The sequence below is a fragment of the Amyelois transitella genome, chromosome 20 (assembly GCF_032362555.1).
Source record: "Amyelois transitella isolate CPQ chromosome 20, ilAmyTran1.1, whole genome shotgun sequence".
Lineage (NCBI taxonomy): Eukaryota > Metazoa > Arthropoda > Insecta > Lepidoptera > Pyralidae > Amyelois > Amyelois transitella.
This window is the reverse complement of record NC_083523.1, coordinates 3,224,121-3,248,337: the sequence shown is the minus strand read 5'-3', so window position 1 is coordinate 3,248,337 and position 24,217 is coordinate 3,224,121. Positions and strand designations below refer to the sequence as shown.

General features: G+C 35.5%; 3 protein-coding genes across 10 annotated transcripts in view; all 3 read left to right on the top strand.

Annotated features, from left to right (window-relative positions):
- LOC106131571 (tight junction protein ZO-2) overlaps positions 1–24,217 on the top strand; it is an 84,287-nt gene that overhangs the window by 52,867 nt on the left and 7,203 nt on the right. For 6 of the 8 annotated variants that reach the window (XM_013330697.2, XM_013330698.2, XM_060949834.1 and 3 more), the window contains 18 exons: positions 10,747–10,922; positions 11,469–11,656; positions 12,221–12,490; positions 12,809–12,979; positions 13,551–13,617; positions 14,204–14,354; positions 14,951–15,083; positions 15,664–15,807; positions 16,355–16,527; positions 16,976–17,147; positions 17,665–17,881; positions 18,641–18,821; positions 20,991–21,215; positions 21,719–21,943; positions 22,195–22,350; positions 22,617–22,729; positions 23,064–23,186; positions 23,581–23,718. In XM_013330697.2, coding sequence (XP_013186151.2) covers positions 10,747–10,922; positions 11,469–11,656; positions 12,221–12,490; positions 12,809–12,979; positions 13,551–13,617; positions 14,204–14,354; positions 14,951–15,083; positions 15,664–15,807; positions 16,355–16,527; positions 16,976–17,147; positions 17,665–17,881; positions 18,641–18,821; positions 20,991–21,215; positions 21,719–21,943; positions 22,195–22,350; positions 22,617–22,729; positions 23,064–23,186; positions 23,581–23,718 — 3,023 coding nt within the window. Of the gene's footprint in view, positions 1–6,640; positions 6,772–10,746; positions 10,923–11,468; positions 11,657–12,220; positions 12,491–12,808; positions 12,980–13,550; positions 13,618–14,203; positions 14,355–14,950; positions 15,084–15,663; positions 15,808–16,354; positions 16,528–16,975; positions 17,148–17,664; positions 17,882–18,640; positions 18,822–20,990; positions 21,216–21,718; positions 21,944–22,194; positions 22,351–22,616; positions 22,730–23,063; positions 23,187–23,580; positions 23,719–24,217 lie in introns of those variants that run through there. The other 2 variants (XM_013330702.2, XM_013330700.2) reach the window with 2 other exon arrangements.
- Positions 28–1,638, top strand: LOC106131572 (PIN2/TERF1-interacting telomerase inhibitor 1-like). The gene is made up of 2 exons (XM_013330706.2): positions 28–391; positions 730–1,638. Exons 1-2 carry the CDS (start codon positions 112–114, stop codon positions 1,614–1,616), a joined length of 1,167 nt encoding a protein of 388 aa, XP_013186160.2. The 5' UTR covers positions 28–111; the 3' UTR covers positions 1,617–1,638.
- LOC132902944 (uncharacterized) lies at positions 3,880–4,760 on the top strand. Its single transcript, XM_060949977.1, has one exon. It carries the CDS (start codon positions 3,982–3,984, stop codon positions 4,726–4,728), a length of 747 nt encoding a protein of 248 aa, XP_060805960.1. The 5' UTR covers positions 3,880–3,981; the 3' UTR covers positions 4,729–4,760.

Here is a 24,217-nt window from a genome sequence, read left to right as displayed (position 1 = left end):
GCGTTCCGTCAATCAGGCAAAGCAAGTGTCAAATCGGCCATTTTGTTTTTGTCACATTGACAGCGAGCACATGTTATTTTAAATGTGAACTGTGAATATTTGATTTTAATTATGTCTATGTTAGCGGGACCCCGTCGAAAACAAAAAGTTATTAATTTACGTGCAAAAAATAATGACTGGAGCAATGATAACAATAAATTCGGCCAACGAATGTTGGAAAAAATGGGTTGGAGTAGTGGCAAGGGGTTAGGTGCGAATGAAAATGGTATTGTGGAACATGTTGTGGCCCGATACAAAAATGATGAGAAAGGATTGGGGTTTGAGGACAAGAACGATCAGTGGACGAAGCATGAAGATGATTTTAATGCATTATTAGCGAATTTATCCAACGGTGAGTAACATATTTTAATGTTTACTTTTGGTCATAAATTACTTCAATTCAATCTTAATACCTTGTAATTGTTTGTGAGAGTTTCATGTTATATATGTACCTCCCACACAAATAATATATTCTTATTATAAAGTGTGGCTTTTATGTAAAAACTCACCATATTTATGGTCCACCTTTGTTGTACGTGGAGTTAGTGTTCAAAGTTAAAACATTTTATAGTTAATAAAATAAATATTGAAACTAAAGAATAATGTAACTTTATTGATTTTAGATAATATTTAAAAATTATGAGAATACTAGTTGGAAAGAAGATAATGATTAAGTCTTTTAATTTTCAGATGATACTAATGTAGAAAAGCTACACAGTGGAATATCACTAGAAGTGAAATCCAAGACAAGCAAAGCTCGAGTCCATTATCATAAGTTCACCCGAGGGAAAGATCTCACCCGCTACAGTGAAAAAGATTTGGCTAATATTTTCGGCAAAAAAAGCCTCAAGGTTAAAGAGGAAACAGAAATACTTATCACCAAGGATATTAAAGCTGAAAAAGAATCAGATAAAATATTCACAGAAAAAGGAAGTATGGAAGATTATTTTAAAAGTAAACTTGCAGCTTTTAAATCAAAGAGTATTTTATTATTTAACAAAAACACAGATATAGGGAATACAGATGAAGATGAAAATGCAGAATATGTTTTTCAAGGATTTTCTTCAAACTGTAATGAAGAAAAACAGGAGTTAAATAATAGTTGCGGGTTTAAGCCATTTTCATTCTATAGTTCCAACCATCAGACGGAAGATAATTCTCAATTGAATTTTTTGGACAAAGAGCAGTTAAGTGGCAGTGGTTTGAGCAAGAAAAAAAAGAAGAAAAAGTCTAAAGAGCAAGATACAACTCCCTGTGTTTCAGAAGTCGATACTAACTCACAAGTACAAGATCAAGTGGAAGAAAACTGTGATGCTTTAGTTAGTAAGAAAAAGAAGAAAAAGAAATCAAAACATTTAAATGTGGAATTAGAAGATATGGCATTAGTGCCAGCTGAAAAAAATATAAACATTGTAGACAGTCCTGATGTATATGTAGAAAATGTTCCCAAAAAGAAAAAGAAGAACAAGAGGCGTAAATCATTATCGCCAGAATTAGAAAATAAGCAGGTTGAAACTGATATTTGTAGTCTTATACCAAAAAAGAAGAAAAAAAAGAAAAACACTTTTGAAGGTTAAATACACATTTTTTTATTGAGAATATATTGCTTTTTTTAAACAACACGTAGGTGGGCCTTCTCCAGCTATATAAATAAAATTTCCTTCCTTTGGCTCTCTACAATAGTCGTTGACCTTGAAAATTGATAGATTACAATGTTTGGGACATACATTTGATTTTCAAATGGTTAATATGTATTTGAAAACAAATTGTGGATTTTACACAATATCTCTTGTTTGGATGCATATAATTATACATACATACACACACATACCATCATGTCTGTTACCCATTGGGGTATCAAAAGAATGCCTTACAGACATATAATTATCGTTCAATAAACTAGTTTTGATAATAATTCAGTGCTATATCCATACAAAACATACACCTTCGGGAGTCTAGAATTGGAATGGTAACGTAACCACGTTAATACTTAAAATCTTTTTTTTTCATCTCCTAAAAAAATCCACAATATCTTATTTTCGCATTATATAAAAATGCAATGTCATCCAAACTAACTTATGGCAGGTAATTAATTAAATAGTTATTTAAAAGGAAAGTAATTAAATAGTTATTTAAAATCTCAGATCGCCACCCTATATACTATAGAAGAATCGATTTTTCTAACTCGATATATCTATTTTTAAATTGATACGCAATACTGAATCGATCCAGGGTATCGATATTCACACTTGAAAATCGTCTTTCGATTTTTTTTTATTTAGATATATATGTAGCATTGGGAGCTTTTACATTTTCATTTACGTATTCATTATATGTACATACATTTTAAAAATAAATGTCTTCCATACTAATATAATTATCAAATTTCCTAAACAAAAAAATACTGATTTTACTGGTAAGAGTTATTTTATTATCTATCTTGTTTTTCATTAAAACGGATTCATATTTACAATATAAATGCAATTTTGAAAAAATAAATCGATTTCTTAAAAATCGATCTTTTAAATCTTGATTTTTTGTGAATTACGATTCAGATTGCTTTAAATCGATATTTTTCAGAAAAAAGCTAAGTAAATCAACTTTAAAATGAATCTCTTGTTTTAACACTAACTGTCAATGCCTATCTGTGTCAACGTCAACGGTGTCAAGTCTGTCAAATCAAAATGGCGTAGTTATTTCTAATCTAAATCTAACATTAGGGATGTGACATTGCTGATAAAAAATCGATTTTTATATAATCGATTTATTTTTTAAGTATGAAAAATCGATTAACAAATAATCGATTTTTCTTAAGAAAATAATCGATTTTATTATATTGATCGATTTTTCCCAAATTTTTCAATTTATGTCAAAATAAACGCCATATACATTATATCAATAGATTTATTCATTAAAAATAAACAACAGAATCAGTAAGTTCTTATACAGGGTGACATTTAATTCAACTGCATAAATTTAACTGTTAAGTGTGACTCATCTAAAGGATATTTAAAAACGTAAAACGAAAAAAATATCGGTTCATATTTCAGAAAGTACGAAAATAAATAAAAGTATCAAAATCCACGATCCTAAATACGTAATATCACTCCGGCCGGCGGAAAAGCGACGCGTAAGATTCAGAGGTCAATGACACAATGCATTCAGCTGAGCGATCTCGACAACTCTGTACTTTACTTGATCTTGATCTTGAAAAATAATTTATTTTTCAGACATTTATTTCAAGTTTAGTTTTAAATTATTTTTGTAGTATTGGTCTTAATAAAGCGTGTGACGTAGTTTTTTAGGGTTTTTTAAATGTGAAAATTATGAAGTTTAATTTAAATAAAAATAGGCTCAAACGGCACAGAAGCATGGGTATAGTCTATGTTTAAAAGGATGCAGTTGTTTTAAATGTCACCCTGTATAATCAACACAAATTAAAGTTTATAACAATCAAGTTTGAAAAATGAAGTTTCAGCAACGAATAATGAATAAAATATCAACTGAATGTCGGTAAAATACTGTTCATCGACTAATTCCATCTAGAGAATGTTTGATTAAATTAATCATCTAAACTGTTTTAAGAGCACAGAAAGAATGCACAGATGGCGTTAATGTAATATTATGGAGCTATGATAGTATTCTTTGGCAGTTCGCGTTCCGGGCTCAAAGCCAGAAGACAAAAACAATTTCGGAGTGCATTTATTGGATGATTATAAAAATCGATTTTTAATCGATTATTAATTTTAAAAAAATCAAGTATAAAAATCGATTTTTACTTTAAAAAAAATCGATTTTTAATCGATTTTTTCCATAATCGATTTTTTTTTCACATTCCTATCTAACATTTGATTTTTAGATAAACACCGCGTGGTATTTCTGCGTTTCTTTGTTTTGTTGTTTATCTGCATGAAATATAGTTTTAATATCGAATAATAAATTATGATTATTCAAGGTAACAACGATATGCCTTTAGAACGGTCATCTCGAGAGGAATTTAAGGAGAATAACGTCGAACTTGTGAAGTCTGATTCCTTGGAAAGAAAACATCAAAGAAAAGAAAGAAGTAAAAAACTTAAACGAAAACATAGTTTTATTAGTGAAAACTTACAACAATTTAATTCTAATCACGAGAACTTAAAAAATGCAAGTCAAATTTGCCAAAGTGATTTAGAAGAATTGAGAACAGTTTACAAGAAATGCAAGAAAATTGTGAAAAAAATTGAGAGTAAGTACGGTCATTTATTAGAATTGGAAAATTCAGACGTGACAAGTGAATCAAACAGTGCAGAAAGTGAAAGATGTACATGTGCACTAAATAAGAAGATCGTATTTTCTGATGATGGAACAGAGGTCATTCTAGAGCCAGATCTTACTAATCACATTTGCCCTAAGAAATTAAGCACTAAAAATACTTCTAAAGATAATCATACATTGGAAATAGAGTATGAAAAAGCAGATACATTGCCTGAAGATTTGTTGAGGTTAACAAATTTACTGCGAGATCCAAATTTAGAAAAAACAGTGCGAAATAAAGTAATAAGTAAGATAAGATTACTCAAAGAAGAGTATATGAATGATGTGAGATTTAACAAACAAGCAATTATTGAGAAAGCAAAATCTAACCCTGATGAGGTCATTGATTTTCGAGGAACAAACTTTTCTGGTTTACCAGGATACATAATGTAGATATTTATTTTTAATAAATCTTTATTTTACTACTAACTTGTTTTATTAAATATTTGGGAATTTCCTGAAAAAGGTTGTCTATGTCACTATAAATATTGTGTCTGTTTCTGCTTCCTATCATCAAGTGTTATCTGCTCATTTTGATTAACTTATGTTCCAAATATCCAAACAAAAATTGTAACTGATCAATATTTGTATTTGTATCACGCTATACGCAAAACTATTGATCCTTTCTACATGCAGTTTGCGATTTTATTAGTGGTTGGTGGTAGAAACAACTCCTTCTACCGCTGTAAGGGGTATAGCGGTTATCTTTTTATTAAGATTGCTAGTGAACTGCAATTGGATACTTACTTACTATTAGTCACAGATTTAATTTTACAGCAGGCAAATTCGTGTGCTATAGCTATTTCACTTAGTAGTTACCTAATTATATTGGTCACACAGATTTCATTTTATGGCAGACAAATTCGCGGGTAAAAGCTATTTCACCTATATCAAAACCACTTCATTCCATAACATCAATGGATGTCAAACATATGTATATGAATACGCTATTCTGCTTTGAAAATGACCCCTTATTACAACGTATCAAGGTTGATTATCAAATATTAAATTTATATATGTAAATTTTCGAGTATCTTGTTACTAGATAGAATGTCCATTGTTTGCGATATAACACACCACTATGCGATGATGTTATCGGACTATATTGAAGAATAGGTCTTGTTGCCATAGTGTTAAAGTTATGTGTATAATATAACAGTAGGTATTTTAGTATGGACAAGATTCAATTGGTTGCATACCTACCTACCTCTATGTTTGAACCAGCTTTGTGTGAAATACCTGGAAATTGAGCTTCGAGGTATGTTAGTTTTATTCATAAATATTAGGTCTCATGATTGCCGCTTTCCCGTGTATATCATAAGAGGCGTCATATATACATAATTATAATCACATCTTTATCCCTTGGGGGGTAAACGAAACCAATAGTCTTAAAAATACTTATACGCCACGTTCAGCTTTTGATTTAATGATAAAATTAAGATCCAAATAGTAACTGGTTGCTAGCCCATCGCCTATCCCTTAGTTGCCTTTTACGACATTCATGGGAAAGAGATGTCCTATTTTTTTTTTGTTTTGGTGACGAGAACTACACGGAACGCCATAAGACTAAGAAAACAATAATCGTAACATAGGGTTACAGCCAAGCTGTATATTATGGAGATTAGGGGTAGGTAAAATCGTTAAAGTACCTGCATAAATATTTACCCATGTGGCCGACTTATGCATTGACGCGTATGCAAACGCAATGGCCACTTCCCGATGACTAGATTGCTAAGTGCGTGTACGTACCTAAATGGAATGTGTTAGGTTCTGTCTGCAAAAAAGTTTCTATTCATTCTAAGTCTACCAACTAAGTACTTAAATGGTACATAAAAATATTTTCTGTTTTATACCAGTCTTGGTTTTGTCTATAACTATGACCCTGTTTGCTTGTTAAGTCAATACTTTCGTCGATCTATTTTTCTACCAGCTTCTAACTTTTTAGTAAACAATACCATTTGCATACGCCACGTTATTTGCTTAGCAGTACAAGTTAGTGGGACTCGACTCGACCAAGTTTAAGCTGCCGTTCTATGTTGACTACGTTATAGTTGAAAATAGGCTCTTGTAATTTGGTATCATAACAAAGTGACTTCACTTCGAAAGGCTCTCATATGTCGCGCGCTGGCGATGTCGTTACACGCCTACAAATAGAAACCTTCGGAATTTTATTTGAATAAAGAACACGGCACTATACGAGTATAATATAACTGTTTTTTTTTTTAAATAAATGTAGAAAGGAAACCGTTCGTACTTATTCTAAACGAAAATTTAGACTGGTTGGTGAAAATTAAAAAAAAACTTTGGAGAAAAAAATTATAACGCGAATGAAAATTTATTTGTGTAGCTTGGCTAGTGACTAATTTGTGTGGCATGTGTAGTATAATTACTAGTTTGATCATGAAATTGGATAACGTTGGATTCGAAAAATTACAGGTAGGATGTTACAATTTAAAGTTAATAGTTGCATAGGTACCTAACATATCTACTAATTTATTTAAAACTTACTAATTCATAATATCTAAGTAATATTTATTTGTAAACACGTAGGTACTTTATCTACCTAGCTCTTAGCTTAATTTCAAATAATTTCTAATTAGTAGAAACTTCAAAGATATCTTTAAATAAATATCGCTTTTTTTAAGTCCAAAGTACCATTTACCTTAGTATTTTTAAAATACTTACATAATGTACAATCATTTTAATTTGTCATCAAAATTATTGTTTTCAAATCTATTACGCTGGTGAAACACGAGTAGCGAACTCATGTTTTTTTTCACGTTGTCAGTGCAAGTCGCTTTTATTCCTTCCCTATATTATTATATCAGTTTGTTTTTTTTTAAAAGCTTGCAATCTTTTATTTATTCACCAAATCTTAATAACAAATTCCATTACGCCAACCAGCTAAGCAAGACATTCGAGTCTTATAACTGCGAGCTCTGTCAACCCCGTAAGAGATATAGACGTAATATTTATTATATCGCCTACCAATATTTTAAACTCAAACGTTTGTATTTATGGTAAAACTATTAAACCGATTTTACTAAAACAACGAATCCGTTTTCCCTAAAAAATACCAGATCTCTTTACACCTATAACTCTTACGCACCAACATGTCTTATGATGAGTAGAGTCTGTTATGAGAATGTGAATTTTAATAACTATCACTACCTATGTAATTTCCTGATGGAATGTAAACACGGAGAATTGGAGAAAATAAAGAAGTGAATCATTAATTTACGACCGAAATAAAGCTCTCAGGTAGGACTTCTGTTGCACAAAGGCCGTGATATTTGCGTGGGCGCATTACGGGCCCAGTAACACGGCCTCTGTTCTTATGACCTGTTACACAATACGGTCGTATGTAAAGATTTATTTTGGTTTCGATAGATTTCTCTGTTTTGAATTTCCGTATAATATATTCTTAGGAGATGTACTATAACCACGTAATCAATTTACTCTGCATGGGAGTCTATGACGCGGTATGTGCCGTTCACTCTACGTTAATTACCTCCTTACCTACATTAATAACATAACATATAATAACGTCTATATCCCTTGCAGGATAGACAGAGCCAACAGTCGTCAAAAGTCTGAAAGGCCACGTTCAGCTGTTTGGCTTAATGATAGAATTGAGATTCAAAAAGAAAATTTGACATCTCTAAAACTACACTACACTTATACTAATTGTCACTTATTTGCGTAAATTTCCACAAAATTAATCTTGGCTTTCTTATTATTGGCTATATACAAAAAAAGCGAAGCCCCGGCTCTAGAATTCTAGGTAATTCCTTCAAGGAAAAGTAGCTTATGTTACCTACTCTTAATGGTCTAAAGCAATATCTCAATGTATCGCAATACAAAATTTTAATACAACGTCTATTTACCTACGCATTTTATTTATTAGATAGTTATCGAAGTATATCTTCAAGACACAAAATAAGCCTTATAATATTATATTAAGTACAAGGTAAATCAGTAGTCAATAAGGATCTAGGAGCGGCCGATGGCGTGAGAAACTAGCCAATGCAAAATTTACGGCGGTCGTTGTAGAAATTAATTTTATAAATTTATATGCACAGAATAATAAATAGTGCCTAGAAACTTCTACGTATTAATTACGTAAGTGGAAATTATTTGGAAGGTAAGTTACCAATTCAACGATAGAACATCTCATCTTAGAAAAACAAATCTTTAGGTACCTACCTAGTTAACTATCGCGTTTCGTTAAACCGATTTTGATGAGGTTTTCAGGAAAGTGTTTGTTACGCTTAGGAGAAGGTTTTAGAAATGTAACCGATGTCAAAAAAGGAGAAATTTAATCGAAGGCGGTTTTCTATTTACAAAAGTTAGGTATAGACATTTATAAAGCAAAGTTAATTTAAACACAGGCTGTACAATTCAACCATATTGTTATTGCCAATGTCACTATTCGCCATACACTTAATTTCTTCGCATGCCTGGTGTTAAGTTTGGAATTCCTTATCCCTTGGAAGTTAGTTTTTGATCACAGACATCCAAGTTTGAAGAGATCCTTGTCTCCTTGGATCGATGTTAATTTTGGCATATGGTTTTTTGGTCTTCTCTTCACATCACATTAACTCGGGATAACTTTAAAGTTTGCCTAAGTACCTACCTACATGCGTTTCATGCATTTACCTACTCAACCTGTTTAACAAAGAGATTGAATGATATATTTAAAGACATGCAAATGGCAAAAAATCTACACAACATCACACCCGGATTCAACGTCATAAACATACATAATGTATTGTGTGAAACAGATCAAGAAACAGGGGACGTAACGCGAATCGCGAATTCAACACTCAATTATTCATCACATGTCTTGTCTGCTTACAAGTCAATGATCTGCGAATTCTTAGACTATATTTCTTTGATCATTGTTATCCTTTACTAGCGACCCGCCCCGGCTTCGCACGGGTGCAAAATTATAAATGTTATTATACATAAAAACGTTCCTCTTGAATCGCTCTACCTGTTACAAAAAACCGCATCAAAATCCGTTGCGTAATTTTAAAGATTTAAGCATACAGACAAACAGACTAAAATAGCGACTTTGTTGTTTACTATGTAGTGTTTAAGGTCATGAAATACTTATAATAATTATTGTTAATGGCATTGATTTATCCTCTTCTGGTATAATAAGTTTCCTATAATTTTCTCCAGTATTGAAACAAAGAAAGAAGTTATTTTATTTTAAGCACACAATACGAAAAAAAATCTTATTCTAACTTATACGCTAGTAAAAGTGTCCACTCAGCTATGTCATGACATATGGTCATTGCCTCATTGGCGATCTCAAGGCTATGACCTCGAACGATCTGAGAATTCAGATAATTACCCGAATTTACTTTCTGACCTTTCTTTTCAATCCTATTTCACTGAGGATGGATGTTGTCTCACTAGTGGATAAGTGATTATTCTCCAAGTCTTCCCTAACAATATCCACGGGAAGAAGACGGAACGATCCTGTTGTACTCAGAATTTTAAAACAAACACACCATAGTACAGAAATAAATACATGGCATAAAAACATTACAAATCGTCTTAAACCCCAGTCCAAGTACACTCTACACAGTTTTCCATAACAATCCGGCGAAGATATGTTGTTTGTCCGTAACGAGCCATTGAAATATAGGATTCCAATCAGCTTACAATGGTTGCTGATGTAATCAACACACCACGCAATGACTTCCAAGCGACTGGAACTGATTTTGAGTGATATTTTGGACATTGTTAGAAAGGATTGGATGCTATTCTACTTTTATACTAGGTAGAACCACTCCATATTCCCATGGATGTCGTAAAAGGCGACTAAGGGATAGGCTTATAAATTTGGTATTCCCCATGTAGGCGATGGGCTAGCGACCTGTCACTATTTGAATCTAAATTCCATGATAAAGCCATACAGTTGAACGTGGCCTTTCAGTCTTTTCACGAATGTTGGCTCTGTTTACCCCGCAAGGGATATAGCGGTGACAATATGTATTCATGTATGTAAGAAACCTTAAGTATGTATATTATAACCGCTCCTTTTCTTACATTACTCCTTTTCATGCATACTTGTAGCTGTTGCAATATTTTCTTTTTTATTGTAGTCACAACAACAACTTACATACTTTTGATTACTCCACATTTATTAATTACATATAAGTCAGTTAATTTGGTATTCTTTGCCTGATCGTTTCTCAGAACGTTTCCCCGATTTGATCACAGTATGTTGGCGTATAGGTCTTCCCTTTCAAATTTGTTCCGCCGCATCTACTCTTGCGCTTTAGAAGCGACAGTACTTATAAGTTGTGTTGACGTCATAAGTTCTTAAATCTATTTTTAAGGTTGTCTTGTATATTTGAAGTACCAGTCCATTAAAATCTTTGTTGTATCTTTCAGACGGCCGAACGTAGCGCTGGCTGGGAAACACATCGTGTGCGACTCAACAGGGTTCCCGGTTACGGTTTCGGGATCGCCGTGTCTGGAGGCAGGGACAACCCACACTTCGCCAGCGGGGATCCCTCCATTGCTGTCTCTGACGTGCTTAGAGGCGGTCCTGCTGAGGATAAGCTGCAGTGAGTTACTTTTCTACGTTATCTGTCATACTTACAAAAAATTGGTATGTGAACTTATAAGATTCGAATCTCGTTTACGCACATGAAGTCGCTTGTACAAGGTATTACAATTACAATCTACATTAGATGGAAGCAGGTTATGTTATAATCTTAACAAGTGTAAGAAAAACATTGGTCAGAACTTCGTAGAAAAACTACGGAGTAACAAAAATGGTTCATCTATAATCACGATCCAGGCGTGTGTAAGTAGGAAGTTCAGGTACATGAAGCGACTTCCATTTGTTTTTCGTGATTTTATAAGCTAATCATGGGATTCTTCTTTTAGGCGATGGGTTAGTTATCTGTCACTATTTGAATCTCGATTCTATAATTAAGCCTAACAGCTCAACGTGGCCTATCAGTCTTTCAGAACTGCTGGGATATAGACGTGATTATATGAATTAATGATTTAATAAGGAGGATCTTGGTTTTATCATTAGATATACTACATAAAAAGAAGTTCCTAGTCTTTGTCTAATAAATTTCGTAAATTCCTTTTATTAACAGAGTAAACGACAGGATAGTCTCCGTTAACGGAGTGCCTTTAGAAAATGTGGAGTACGCAAGAGCAGTGCAGGTCCTTCGGGACTCTGGAGCGACGGTCTCTCTCGTGGTCAGAAGAAGAGCGCCAGCACCGCCGCCAACTGCGCCGACAACGATAAAACTAGCCTTGACGAGGAATGGGAAGAAAGAAGGTGAGTTTGACCTGACACTGAGCTTGAAAAATGTGTAATTAAGTCTCTTGAAAATGCTCTGCTATTTATTGTGCATCATAGGGTAACAAGGAATGGTTGATGGTATTCATTATCCACCTGGGTATTGGTCCCGATTGCACCCTCACTGTGGAAAAGAGAGATGTCTATATTTAGCTGTGTTCCGCGGTTCGGCAAACCTATTCATAAGCGAATTTTTTTCTAATCTGGATATTCATAAATTATAACGGCAGAAAAATTAGACAATTTTTAAAAATATAGATAAATATAAATATATACGGGACAAATTACACAGATTGAATTAGCCTCGAACTAAGTTCGAGACTTGTGTTACGAGATACTAACTCAACGATACTATATTTTATAATGAATACTTATATAGATAAACATCCAAGACCCAGGCCAATCAGAAAAAATTCTTTTCTCATCATGCCCTGGCCGGGATTCGAACCCGGGACCTCCGGGGTCACAGACGAGCGTACTACCGCTGCGCCATAGGGGCCGTAAAAATCTTTACAGCGACTAACAAATTATGAATTCTTCTAGATTTCGGAATAGTCCTAGGATGCAAACTCTACGTCAAAGAACTCACATTGAGGGCCCGAGAGCAGCTTAACCAAGCTGGCCAAGGTCTTTGCGAAGGCGATGTGGTCACCAGAATCAACAACACGGCGGTTACCGACGCTATGACCTTGAAAGAGGCGAGGAAGCTGGTGGAATCTTGCAAGGATAGACTAAACTTGGTCGTGACTCGAGAACTGATCAGAGAGGAAACGGTGACAAATGGAAACTTCCAGAATAATTATAATAGTTTAGGTAAGCGACAAATTATTTATTATTGTGATGCAACGTGAGGCGACGGAACTCAATTTATTTTATGACGCCGAAACTTCTGTGCCATGATTGTAAAAAGTCGCGCTAAGCAGTGATGGCTCAAATTGTATGATGACCGACCGATGAACCGGCAAAACGTGAAAGTTTATAAGAAAAACATTGAAGCGAAACCAAAGCTACTAAAAAATACAAATATATCCATTTTGAACTATGAGCGTGCAAAGTTGTCATCTTTCTAGCGTTTATCTTTTAGATCTAAACTTACAGACCTTAACCTACCCGAAATTCCATTCGTTACAGAAGCCCCAGCCCACAACGTGTACAGCGGTAACAATGAACAGATCTCACCAGCGTACTCTAGCAGTGGACAGAATCTGTACGTTGCTGCCCCAGTCAGAGGAGGAAGCAATGATAGGAGAGCCATGTCTCATGATGAGCAGCCTCCGAGACCACCGCCTCCAAGAAGCGAAGGTAAGATCTCTTTAACATCAAGTAGTGGATTGAATGAAGATTAGATCCTCTTAGCATTAGGTGAAATCTCATAAACATACTCTCTCAGTGGACTGAATTTATACGTAGCTAGGGAACGACTTGTAAAAGTTGTTGAAGGAAGCTCTTATTAGGACTTAGTAGTGCACTGTAGGTAGCTGCCCCAGTGATGGCAGACAGCAATCATAGTCTTAACTATTTCGTTTGATGAGAAGGAATAAACGACAGACGAACTATGTCTCATGATGGGTAACCTCCGAGACCACCACTGTAAAGAAGTGAAGTTAAGATCTCTTAACTATAACTACTCTAGCAGTGGACAGAATCTGTACATCGCTGTTCTAGTCAGAGGTAGAAGCAATGATGGAAGAGCCATGTCTCGTGATGAGCAGCCTCCGAGACCACTGCCTCCAAGGAGCGAAGGTATTATCTACAACAAAGAGTAATGTATCTCTTCAAATGTTATAAGGAAGGTGAATAAACCCCAAACTAGTTCAATTCAACACCTGACAAATGATTTTGTTTTTCAAATGATTTAAATTTCTATTTGCAGATTACTACAGCAGTAGAAGACAGCTATATGAAGAAGATGGAATGAATAATCAAAGGACCAAACCACCGTGAGTAAAAAAAGAAACAATTATTTTGACTGTAATCAGAGGAAAAAATCCGTTTAGAAGAATAGCGTAAGAAGATTTTTGTTTTCTGTTGCCATTTACCTTTCTTTAGTATCACTAAAGACTTAAGTAAATAGTTCATACCCTTGGTAGTAGGGTCAACAGCAGGGCAACAGTCGCACTGAATAAGTTCATTCTCATTTCTGGATCATAGTCAAAGGTGAATTCTGGGTTCTTCGTTTTCAATATACCTATAGATTTATCGAACAATCATATGTAACAACATAGGTAATTGAAGTATCCAGGTGCTTATTGTGTATTACACAAGGTCGATAACACTTTTAAGCATTTGGGATTCCTCTTTAGACGATGGGCTAGCATAGCTAGGGCAACCAATGATAGAATTGAGATTGAAATAGTGACTTCAATCTCAATTCTATCATTAAGCCAAAAAGCTGAACGGGGCCTTTCAGTCTCTTTGGTGATTGTTAGCTCTGGCTAAGAAAAGAGACTAGCGGGGTAGACAGATCTACCCCGCAGGGTATATAGACGTGATTATATGTTATACTAATACTTTAATTTTTACCAGGAGCGAGCCCCGTCTCATCAGCTTCCAAAAAGAAGGTTCGGTGGGGTTGCGGCTGTGCGGCGGGAACAGGTCGGGCGTGTTCGTGTGCGGAGTGCAGCCCACCAGCCCGGCTGCCCTGCAGGGGTTGCAGCCCGCTGATAAAATCCTCAAGGTATGCTCGAATCCGGCCTGAAGGACCATTAGCGAGTGTATATTATAGGGTTGTTGTTGTAGCTACCCAACGTACTTCCCGTAGAATTACGTCGGCTTGTCTGAATTAACGAATAGTTAAATAAGGATATTCAATAATCTTTATTAATAATAATAATATTTACAGTCTTTATTCAACCCTCTGTCTTTATTCAACAAAAATGCAATTAAACATATCAAAAATGGCACAAATAATATATAATCGAACCTATAATTGATTAAGAACAAAACCTTAAAATTTTTTGTTCGTCACCCAGTTCCACGCCACACAGTATCATCTAAACGTATGAGTTTAGATGATACTCGGCTTCGAAGTATTAAGTGGAGTGAAGAGAGAAACCATTTGACTCCATGCTCAGTACATACATACATATAATCACGTCTATTTCCCTTGCGGAGTAGACAGAGGAAACCGTTTTGAAAAGATGGAATCGTGATTCAAATAGTGACAGGTTGCTAGACCGTCGCCTTGAAGAGGATTCCAAGTTTATAAGCCTATCCCTTAGTCGCCTATTACAACATCCATTGGATATGCTCAGTAATGGTTTTGTTCCGCAGGTGAACGACATGGAAATGAAGGGAGTGACCCGGGAAGAAGCTGTTCTGTTCTTGTTGAGCCTGCAAGACCGTATTGACCTGATCGTGCAGCATTCCCCTGATGAATACAACGCGGTGGCTAGCGGACAAATGCGTGAGTTTCACGTCTCAGCTATTTTTAGTTCAGTGATACTTTATAGTGATATCGTTGAGTTAGTATCTCGTAACACAAGTCTCGAACTTCGAGGCTAACTCAATATGTGTAATTTGTCTTGTATACATATATTTATGTATATTTATTTTATACCTACTTGAAAATTTGAATCCTGTGTGGATTCAAATTTTCAAGTATAAAATAATCCATAGTGTTTTTAATTAAATTTGGAATTATGGTAGTATTTATTTAGGTAGTAACTAAATGCTTCTCAGCTTTAAAAAAATATCAAATAGATAATTTATTCAGGTCTCAACTTAAGATACAATAGAAAAATCACAAATTTATAGACATACATTAAATGATTGGTATGACCCAAGATATGGTCTACATCATTTGGCGATGGAGCTGCGGATAACAGCTAGTTTTAATAATTTTGTTATGCTGTAAAGTTTGAATAAATAAATATTCAATGTCTGACATCGTTTGGTTCCAGTGTTTTTAAACGGTTGAACTACTGATCAACCCCGGCCACATAAAAATAAAGTAGGCTTTAAAAATACTATTATTTGCTTTCCAGCGGGAGACTCGTTCCACATAAAGACTCACTTCCACTACACGGAGCCGACGGACGGCGAGATGTCTTTCCGCTGTGGCGACGTGTTTCATGTAGTGGACACACTTCATAACGGCACTGTGGGAGCTTGGCAGGTCTTCAGGATAGGTATGTACCTTTATTTATTTACTAATGAATGACTATTATTATTTATTTATTTACTAATGAGTTATGAATGTGGATGAAGCGAAGGAAGTATGCAGAGATCGTGGCAAGTGGAAAGAGGTAGTCTCTGTCTACCCCTCCGGGAGAGAGGCGTGATTATATGTATGTATGAATGACATACCCGGCTTGACACGGGTAGCATTTATAGATAGATATAAATTTTCTTCAGAAAACTTCTTTCCATCATTTTAAACAGGAACAAAATTCGTCCACAACTTTTCGAGATTAGGACATACATTCAGACGAGCCTTATAAACATAGACAAGCATGTTGTTTGCAAGTAATTAATCTATATCTTATAATAGAGTCTAAAAATTGTTCTCCGACGGTCGTTAATCGTACAATTAAATTTACATGCCGGCGGAGTTGTGGGTGTCATCTAGAACAAACGTTGAAGATACCCGCAAAATATAACCATTTTTGCAGTCGAATAAATAATGTTACTTATATGATTAGTCAGTACTATTTTTAATAAATATTTTTATCAAAGGTCGGAACAACCAAGAGGTCCAAAAAGGCACGATCCCCAACAAGGCGAGGGCTGAAGAACTGGCCACAGCGCAGTTCAACGCGACCAAGAAGGAAATGTCCGGGAATGACGGGAAGACTAACTTCTTTAGAAGGAGAAGGTCTACGCATAGGAGGAGCAAGAGTCTTGGGAAGGTATGATTTTTTTTTTAATTTATGACTGTTAATCTAATACTAACCTTTCTTGTCTTGTATAGACAAGAAAGATTAGTATAAGATTAATAGTAGGAATTAACAAAGGCCGGAACCATCTAGGCGTCCTGACAGGCACGCTTCTGAACAAGGCGAAGGCTGAAAAGAAGCCCCGGGGAAAAGACTAAATAGTCTTTTGACAGGTATATTGTCTATCTGTAGTGGTAACGTGTTCCTTAAAGTGAACACCCTTCATAACAATTTACAGTTATGCGTGACTCTTGGTGACGTTGAACTGAGAATTATTTATTTTTAAAAACTTCTAAAATAGACAGAAATTTAATTGGTGACTCCTATTGGTCCTATAAAGATATACCACGTCGATTACGCGGCAATATCTCTGACATCGGTCAGATACAATTTTATTATATTTCCTTATTTTCTGTTATAGGAACATTGGGACGAAGTAGTTCTGTCTGATAGCATCAGCAAGTTCCCCGCTTACGAGAGAGTGGTTCTCAAGCAGCCAGGCTTTGTACGCCCCGTCATAGTGTTGGGAGCAGTCGCCGATATAGCCCGGGAGAGACTACTGTCAGAAAGTCCGGATAAATTCGCGTCGCCAAGTATGTTTGTTCAATTCATATTTTCGCTTGTCTGTGACATCGGTGGTCCCGACTTCGAATCCTGGCTAGGGCATGATGGGAAACAATTTTTTTCTGATTGGCATAGGTCTTGGATGTTTATCTATATATGTAGGTTTTATAAAATATAGTATCATTGAGTAAGTATCTTGTAACACAAGTCTCGAATAACAATTCTTAATCAATTCTTAATAAATGAATTCTCACATTGTAAATTTTACGGGAACACAATCAACTGGGATGAAATTAGAAGACCATCCCAGTACTTAATTTGGTCAAGTTAAATAGTTATTTTGATTTATTATTCTGTTCATATTCTTCTTTTAGGCGATGTGCTAGCAACGTGTCACTATTTGAATCTCAATTCACTCATTAAGCCATTCAGCTCAACGTGGCCTTTCAATCTTTTCAAGACAGTTGGCTGTCTTAGGTAGACGAAGACAACTGTCTTGAATAAGAAGTTAAGATGTGACCACTATGTATGTACCGTTCATTTCAGAAATGGACAGCACCTTAGAAGACAGCAAGACCAAATCAGCCGGCATCATTCGTTTATCCAGCATCAGAAACATCATGGAGAGGGGGAAACATGCGTTGTTGGATATAACTCCAAACGCTGTAGATCGCTTGAACTATGCACAGTTCTACCCCATTGTGATATTCATGAAGGCTGATAATAAACATATCATCAAGCAACTGAGAGCTGGTCTTCCGAAGTAAGTATTATTTATATTAAACTAAAAATACATGAATAAAAAAACTAAAAACAATATTTGAAAACATGGCGTCGCATGACAAATAGTGTATAAAAATTAAACATGGCATCCCATGACAAAAAGGGTATCATAAAATAGTGTAAAATTAGACCTTATTCTCTTGCCACTTCTTTCGATGCATTAGATGCATTTGAAAGAGATGGGATCGTCAAGTTTTCTCTCCGTCTTTTTCTGATTGGTGTTATAAGAAAGAAAGGGGAAGATATGCGTTGTTGGATATAACTCGAAACGCATTGGATTGGCAGAACTATGCACAGTTCCAACCCATTGTGATATTCTTGAAGGCTGATAACAAGCATAGATTAAGGAGCAAGTATTTAGGAGTAGAAGTAAACATATTAACAGACAAAACCTTGTTATGATTTTGTTATGTATACCTGCAGGTAGGACATAAAAAAGAACTACGAACTAGTAGCTAAACTCCTAAATATAACTTTCCAAATGACCTTGAAGGGCTATAATAGTATTTAATGTAAGAAAAATAGAATTACAAACAAGCAAACAAATAGTGCATTGTGGGATTTGTTTCCTTTTATCTCTTTCTTATTAGACGAGTCAGAAAGAGATATAAATTATTCACTGAGGAATAAACATATTAGTGAGAATAAATAAAAACGACTGACTGATCCCATTAAGAGATATATCTTCCAATCAACCGTCAAATAGAACATATTAATTTAAATGCGGGTACTTCTACAGATCAGCCCACAAATCGTCAAAGAAGCTTCTAGAACAATGTCAGCATATGGAGCGCGTTTGGGGCCACGTTTTCACCCACACAATTACCCTCAGTGAGGCGAATCAGAATACCTGGTTCAATAAACTGGTGGAGCTGCTACAGAGGACCCAGCAGACCCAACTCTGGGTGTCGGAGACCAAGGTGAGAGTTGGTGGAGTTTGGTGGTGGTTCGGACAAAAGAGTAGACTGAAGTTTGATGGTAGACATTTTGGATAAATTTTCGTTTTTTTTTATGAGACTGCGGAAATAAATTTCTATGCCCTTACAACTTTGTGTCTATGACATTTCAATAACTTTAATTAATAACTCAACCATATGAAATTGTTCATTATGAGATTAGTTTTGATTGTGGATTTTTTTACATTTAATTTTGATGTAAACTTAAATAAATGTTTATAAACTTTATCTCAAGATATTTGATCTGTTTTTTTTGTTTTAATTTTCCTATTACCTTTTATTAGTTTAATAAATGCCCAAGAGTGTGTATTGTTTTATTTTGTTTAAGTATTTACTTAAAAATTAACTTAGATATTTATCTCAGATCTACTCTTTTGTCATATTGGGTTAATTGTTTCAAAAATAACGAGAAAGTTCTATATTATCTACTATTAAATGTAAAATTAATATGTTGTCTATCACAGCAGTAACGCATCATGCTTCAAGATGCTTGGTGGCAATTGGTGCATTTGGTAAAACTGTGCTCTTAGAAGTCTTGTAAAAATACTCTTTACAATATTTAATGTATTTTCAAGAAATATCACGCTCATCTGAAGTATTTGACGATATATTTTGAGAATTGGTGTTATTTTTTTCCTAAATAGTTAAACTCCGTCAGTTTGTCTCCAGCTTAAAGCTGAGCGTAATATTTCAACATAATCTATTTATTTATTAACCAATTCGTTTCTTTGTCTTGCGGTGTAGCACGTTGAACTGGTGTCGGACATATATTTCCCCATCCCTCCATCTCCTTACCCCGCCTTCTATCCAATCTCCTACCCCCTCAATTTCTACCCCTCATCCCCCCAAAGAACCACTATCTCGCCACAGCCTGTGCCATTAAATTCTAACAAAATCACGAAGCGCCATGAACAAGTTTATGATGCTAACAGAAATCACGTAGTGCCATATTACTACTCGGAAACTTTACCTTGCATGCCAAACAATGCCTTGTACGGTGTCCCAAATACTTACTTAAATAAGAATCGCCATACTCTTGCCAACTATCCTTACGATGAAAGGCTAAGTTATTATCAAAGAATGAAACTTAGCCCTAAAATTCAACCTGGAATGAATAGTCCAGAAATAGCTCAAATATTCGCCAAACCAAATCCTCCATTGCAGACTTTTAGACCGTACAGTGTTTTAGAAACGTCTTCTAAATCTCCGGTGCCAAATCTCCAAAGACCATCTTCAGTTGTTCCAATGTCGGAACAATTCACTCTTGCATCAGCTTTCTTTCAAAAAGAGAATGGGCTCAAACCTTCTGAAGTCCCAGAATGGAAGTTACGATTGCAAAAAGACTTTCCAAAATCTGCTTTGAAGCAATTAGACAAACCTTTACGGCAATCATGCAAGATTCCAAACTGCAAATGTAACCTGAAGTCAGCTGCAGATCCTAATCGTTTTTCCGAAGTGAGGACTGTTAGCGAAATCCGCACTCTTCCTATAGCAAGTGAAAGATCTTTAAATAAAATGAAAAATCTCTCCTTGCCTTCTCTCAAGTTAACTGATGAGAAAGAAAAAGACCAAACCCAAGCAGAAAGAGATGAAGCGCCTCATATAAATAAACCTGTTTCTGAACAGCATTTGGGATATGTTTAGTGTTAACTTAGATACTAATGAAAGTTACCATTTAGAAGTAAGCACAATCTTTAATATCCTGCACTATTTTTGCTCGTTATTTGTATATCTGCTGCATGTCGTTTGCTTTTTATTTGTAGTTTATATTGCTTTTATATGCATTTGCTTATTGTGTTATTTTTATGTTAAGTTTATTTTAATTGTTACAAAATATTTTTGTCCAATGAGTGTGTTATAGTTTTCTTGTAAACATGACCAATATACCGATGTTTTATACTTTCAATTAACACTTTATTACGTTTAATTTATCAACTAAATTGAAAGTTGATTAATAGTGTGTATAGTGTCAAAAACATAATCATTCACAGCTAAATCCCGTTTTAAGTTTTTATAACTTTTTATCTGCAATCATTCATTTGTCTTGTCTTGTCACCCCATTCCATAAACCATCCCTACCGGACGCTGCAAAACAAAATGGTGGATATCTACAAAATGGCGGATGGAAAACAGAGGCCTGAGCCATTGTCCGATGACTTCTTATTCTCAATGTCATCGAGTACAGAAAACAGATTGTCCTACGCATCTAGTCCAGAAAGTGATTTGGAAGTCAGCCCTCCGCCTGCGCCAAGATTGGTGAAATCATCATCCGACCCGTCGATAGCAACAACCCAGGATAATATGGACAGAGATGACGATATGAACCACATGGCTGACGCAGTGCCACCTCCATACACGGTTGGTATAATTCATGATCTATCAAATGTGTGTCCCTTATCATTGTCCTGTTCGGCACAATCATTCACGGTTATCTTGTTCTTTTTACTTACTGACGTCACTATTTATGCACTGAAGCAAGATAATGTTTAACTTTATTTCTTGCTCTTACTTCAGCACCTAAATTTTATAATAACATCCAATTGAATGGTTCATCACCTCACTAAGTTTATTCCATTCTACGATGTAGCTATGAATTGAAAACTCTTTATTTTTGAAGGGACTAAGATGTTTGTTCCTTGATTAGATCAGAGATTCTCATTTGTTCAAAGCTACTGCAAAAGACAATGTTAATTTCGCACTATAGGCTGTAAAAGACAACACGAAACCAAAACTATTAACCTATATATTAAGAGCTCCATATTTTTAAGGAGTTCCTTTCAACATTAAATATTCAGAGATTTTCTACAAAAGACTAGAGACAACACCGCTACTAATCTCAATCTCTAATAAAACCCTAACAGCAAGGCGGGTACGGCGATAGCAAATACGGTTTCTCAGCCACCACTAACGGGCACAAACCTCACATGAACGATGCACAATACAACACCATGACGCCCCCACAATCTCCATTGTACGGGACTGTGCCTGAGTTACCGCCGAGAACTGTTGGCAGACCAGCTGGCGGTGTTCTGCTGCCAGCTCCACCTCCTGGAAGACCACCGCATGCTCTCAGGCATAATCCAGCTGTAAGTATTCTTGTTGGAGATTACAGCTTTGTGGGTGAAGTGTTTGCATCTTTTTTATTTGGATTATAGGGATTGAATTGAAAGGAACACGTCAGCTCTCTTTTCACAAAAAAGAGTAATTTTTGCAAATTATGTCCCCATTTTTCGATTTAGATACGTATTTATTTCGTTCACTATACGAGTAAAAGGCAGCAAAACTTCTCAAAAAATTTGGTGTAATAAAACATTTAAGTCTTCTATAAATTTTTTAGACACCTAACCGTCCAAGTGCTCAGGAGCGTCTCTTCGGCCCTCCCAAAGAAGCGGGTAGCGACGAAGCGCCAACCTACACCGCTAGGCCGACTAGCATGATAATTCAGCCCACGCAACAGAACTCTTTGGATAGACATCGACATCAGGGCAATCCGGTAAGTACTAAATGACAAACAAAAATAATCGCTATGTACCTCTTGTTCAAAGTTCATAACAAATGCGAGACAAACCCAGGGGAAATATTAAAAGATAATTATAATTAAAAAAAATACAAAAATTTATCGCTTTATATATTTATAGCTTTTTGTGTAACTGGCACACTAAAAGTGCAGATTTGTCGTGAATTATACGCTACTAGATTTTCTGTGTACTGTGTCTATGTTGATATTACTCATACAATTACCTTTAATGTCCCTAACAGCAAAGTTCTTACGATGGCACCACGACGTACGACTATAATGGAGCTAACAACGGTTCAGGGGTAGGCAGACTCCCGCCGAACGCGCCGGACGATCTCAAAGTTGCTCCCACTGTGTAAGTTAAACTCTCTATCACTCTGTCCCTCCTCTTAGACCCAATTGACCATTTTTCAGATTCTTTTTTTTATGATTTAAACCCTAGCTATAATACCTACAACCGTAAAATGGATAACCATATAGTGACATTTTCTAAGATTACACATGCTCCTGAAAATGTCGCGAAAAAACTAAAGGGAAGTAATTTTACCACAAGCAACAACGGAAATCCAAAAAGGCTGACATATACAATACAGAATCATGGTTATGGGATGACTCCCGCTTCTCTCCAAATTGATGAGGAAACGACTAGGAACTAACGCCAGAATGATGATGATTTGTTCTTGTTACAGCAAAATGGACCCGCCCCCGCCTCCGAACCAGAACCAAATAGCAGCCCAGCAGAGTCCACAGAGGAATTCCAACTCACACGAACACAATTCCTTGGATTACAGAAACCCAGATAGTAATTATAGGTAAGACTTATAAAATAACGTTTAACATCAGGATAGTCTTGGTCTTCCTTGGAAGGATACCTATTCAAAGATAACTTCAAAAACTATTCATCAATATTTTTATACGTGGTCTTGACCTGGCCTTTATTAATTTTATAAGAATGTCTTGTCATTTAGTGTCCAATCTGATAATGGTACGTTTGTTTTAGCATTCTAATTCCAACCATTTACTAACATAACGTATTGATCTACCCTCTTTACTAGTATAGCATGCGAGATGACATTTTTATCGCGCGATAATCTATCGCTGTCCCGTTTCACGTGATAATAAAAAGCGAAACAGCGATAGCATTTTAGTAGGGGTAACCTGAGATTGCACCTTTCTTTCGTTATAAATATAATAATATTGTCACAGCCACAGGACTCCAGACTACAGAAGCCCGCAGTGCAGCCGTCCCCCGCCGATGAACGGCAGCAGCCCGCACCAACAGCCGATGCATGCCAGGGGACCGTCCTTACCCAGTGTGCCCACTAATGACCATGCTAAATACAGGTTAGATGAAGAATATAAATGCATAAAAAAATTGTATTGATTTTGCTCCTGGTAATAAAAGGGTACAGTCGCCAATTGTAGCCATTTTTCTGGTAACCAGAACTAACACCGGAAATAAAGATGATGAATGTAGTCGTTGGAAAGAGATGGAATTTTTTTTTATTAGCGACTCGGCGGTCAAATTCAGTATTAATGTTGTTCCTAGTAATAAAACGGTACAGTCTCCAAATGCAGCCATTTTTCTGGTAACCAGAACTGACACCGGAAATAAAGATGATGAATGTACTCGTTGGAAAGAGATAAAAAGATTTTTTTTTATCAGTGACTAATCAAATTCAGGATAAATATTGCTCCTGGTAATAAAACGGTACAGTCTCCAAATGCAGCCATTTTTCTGGTAACCAGAACTAACACCGGAAATAAAGATGATGAATGTAGTCGTTGGAAAGAGATTAAAAAAAATTTTTTTAACAGCGACCGACCAAATTCAGTATTAATG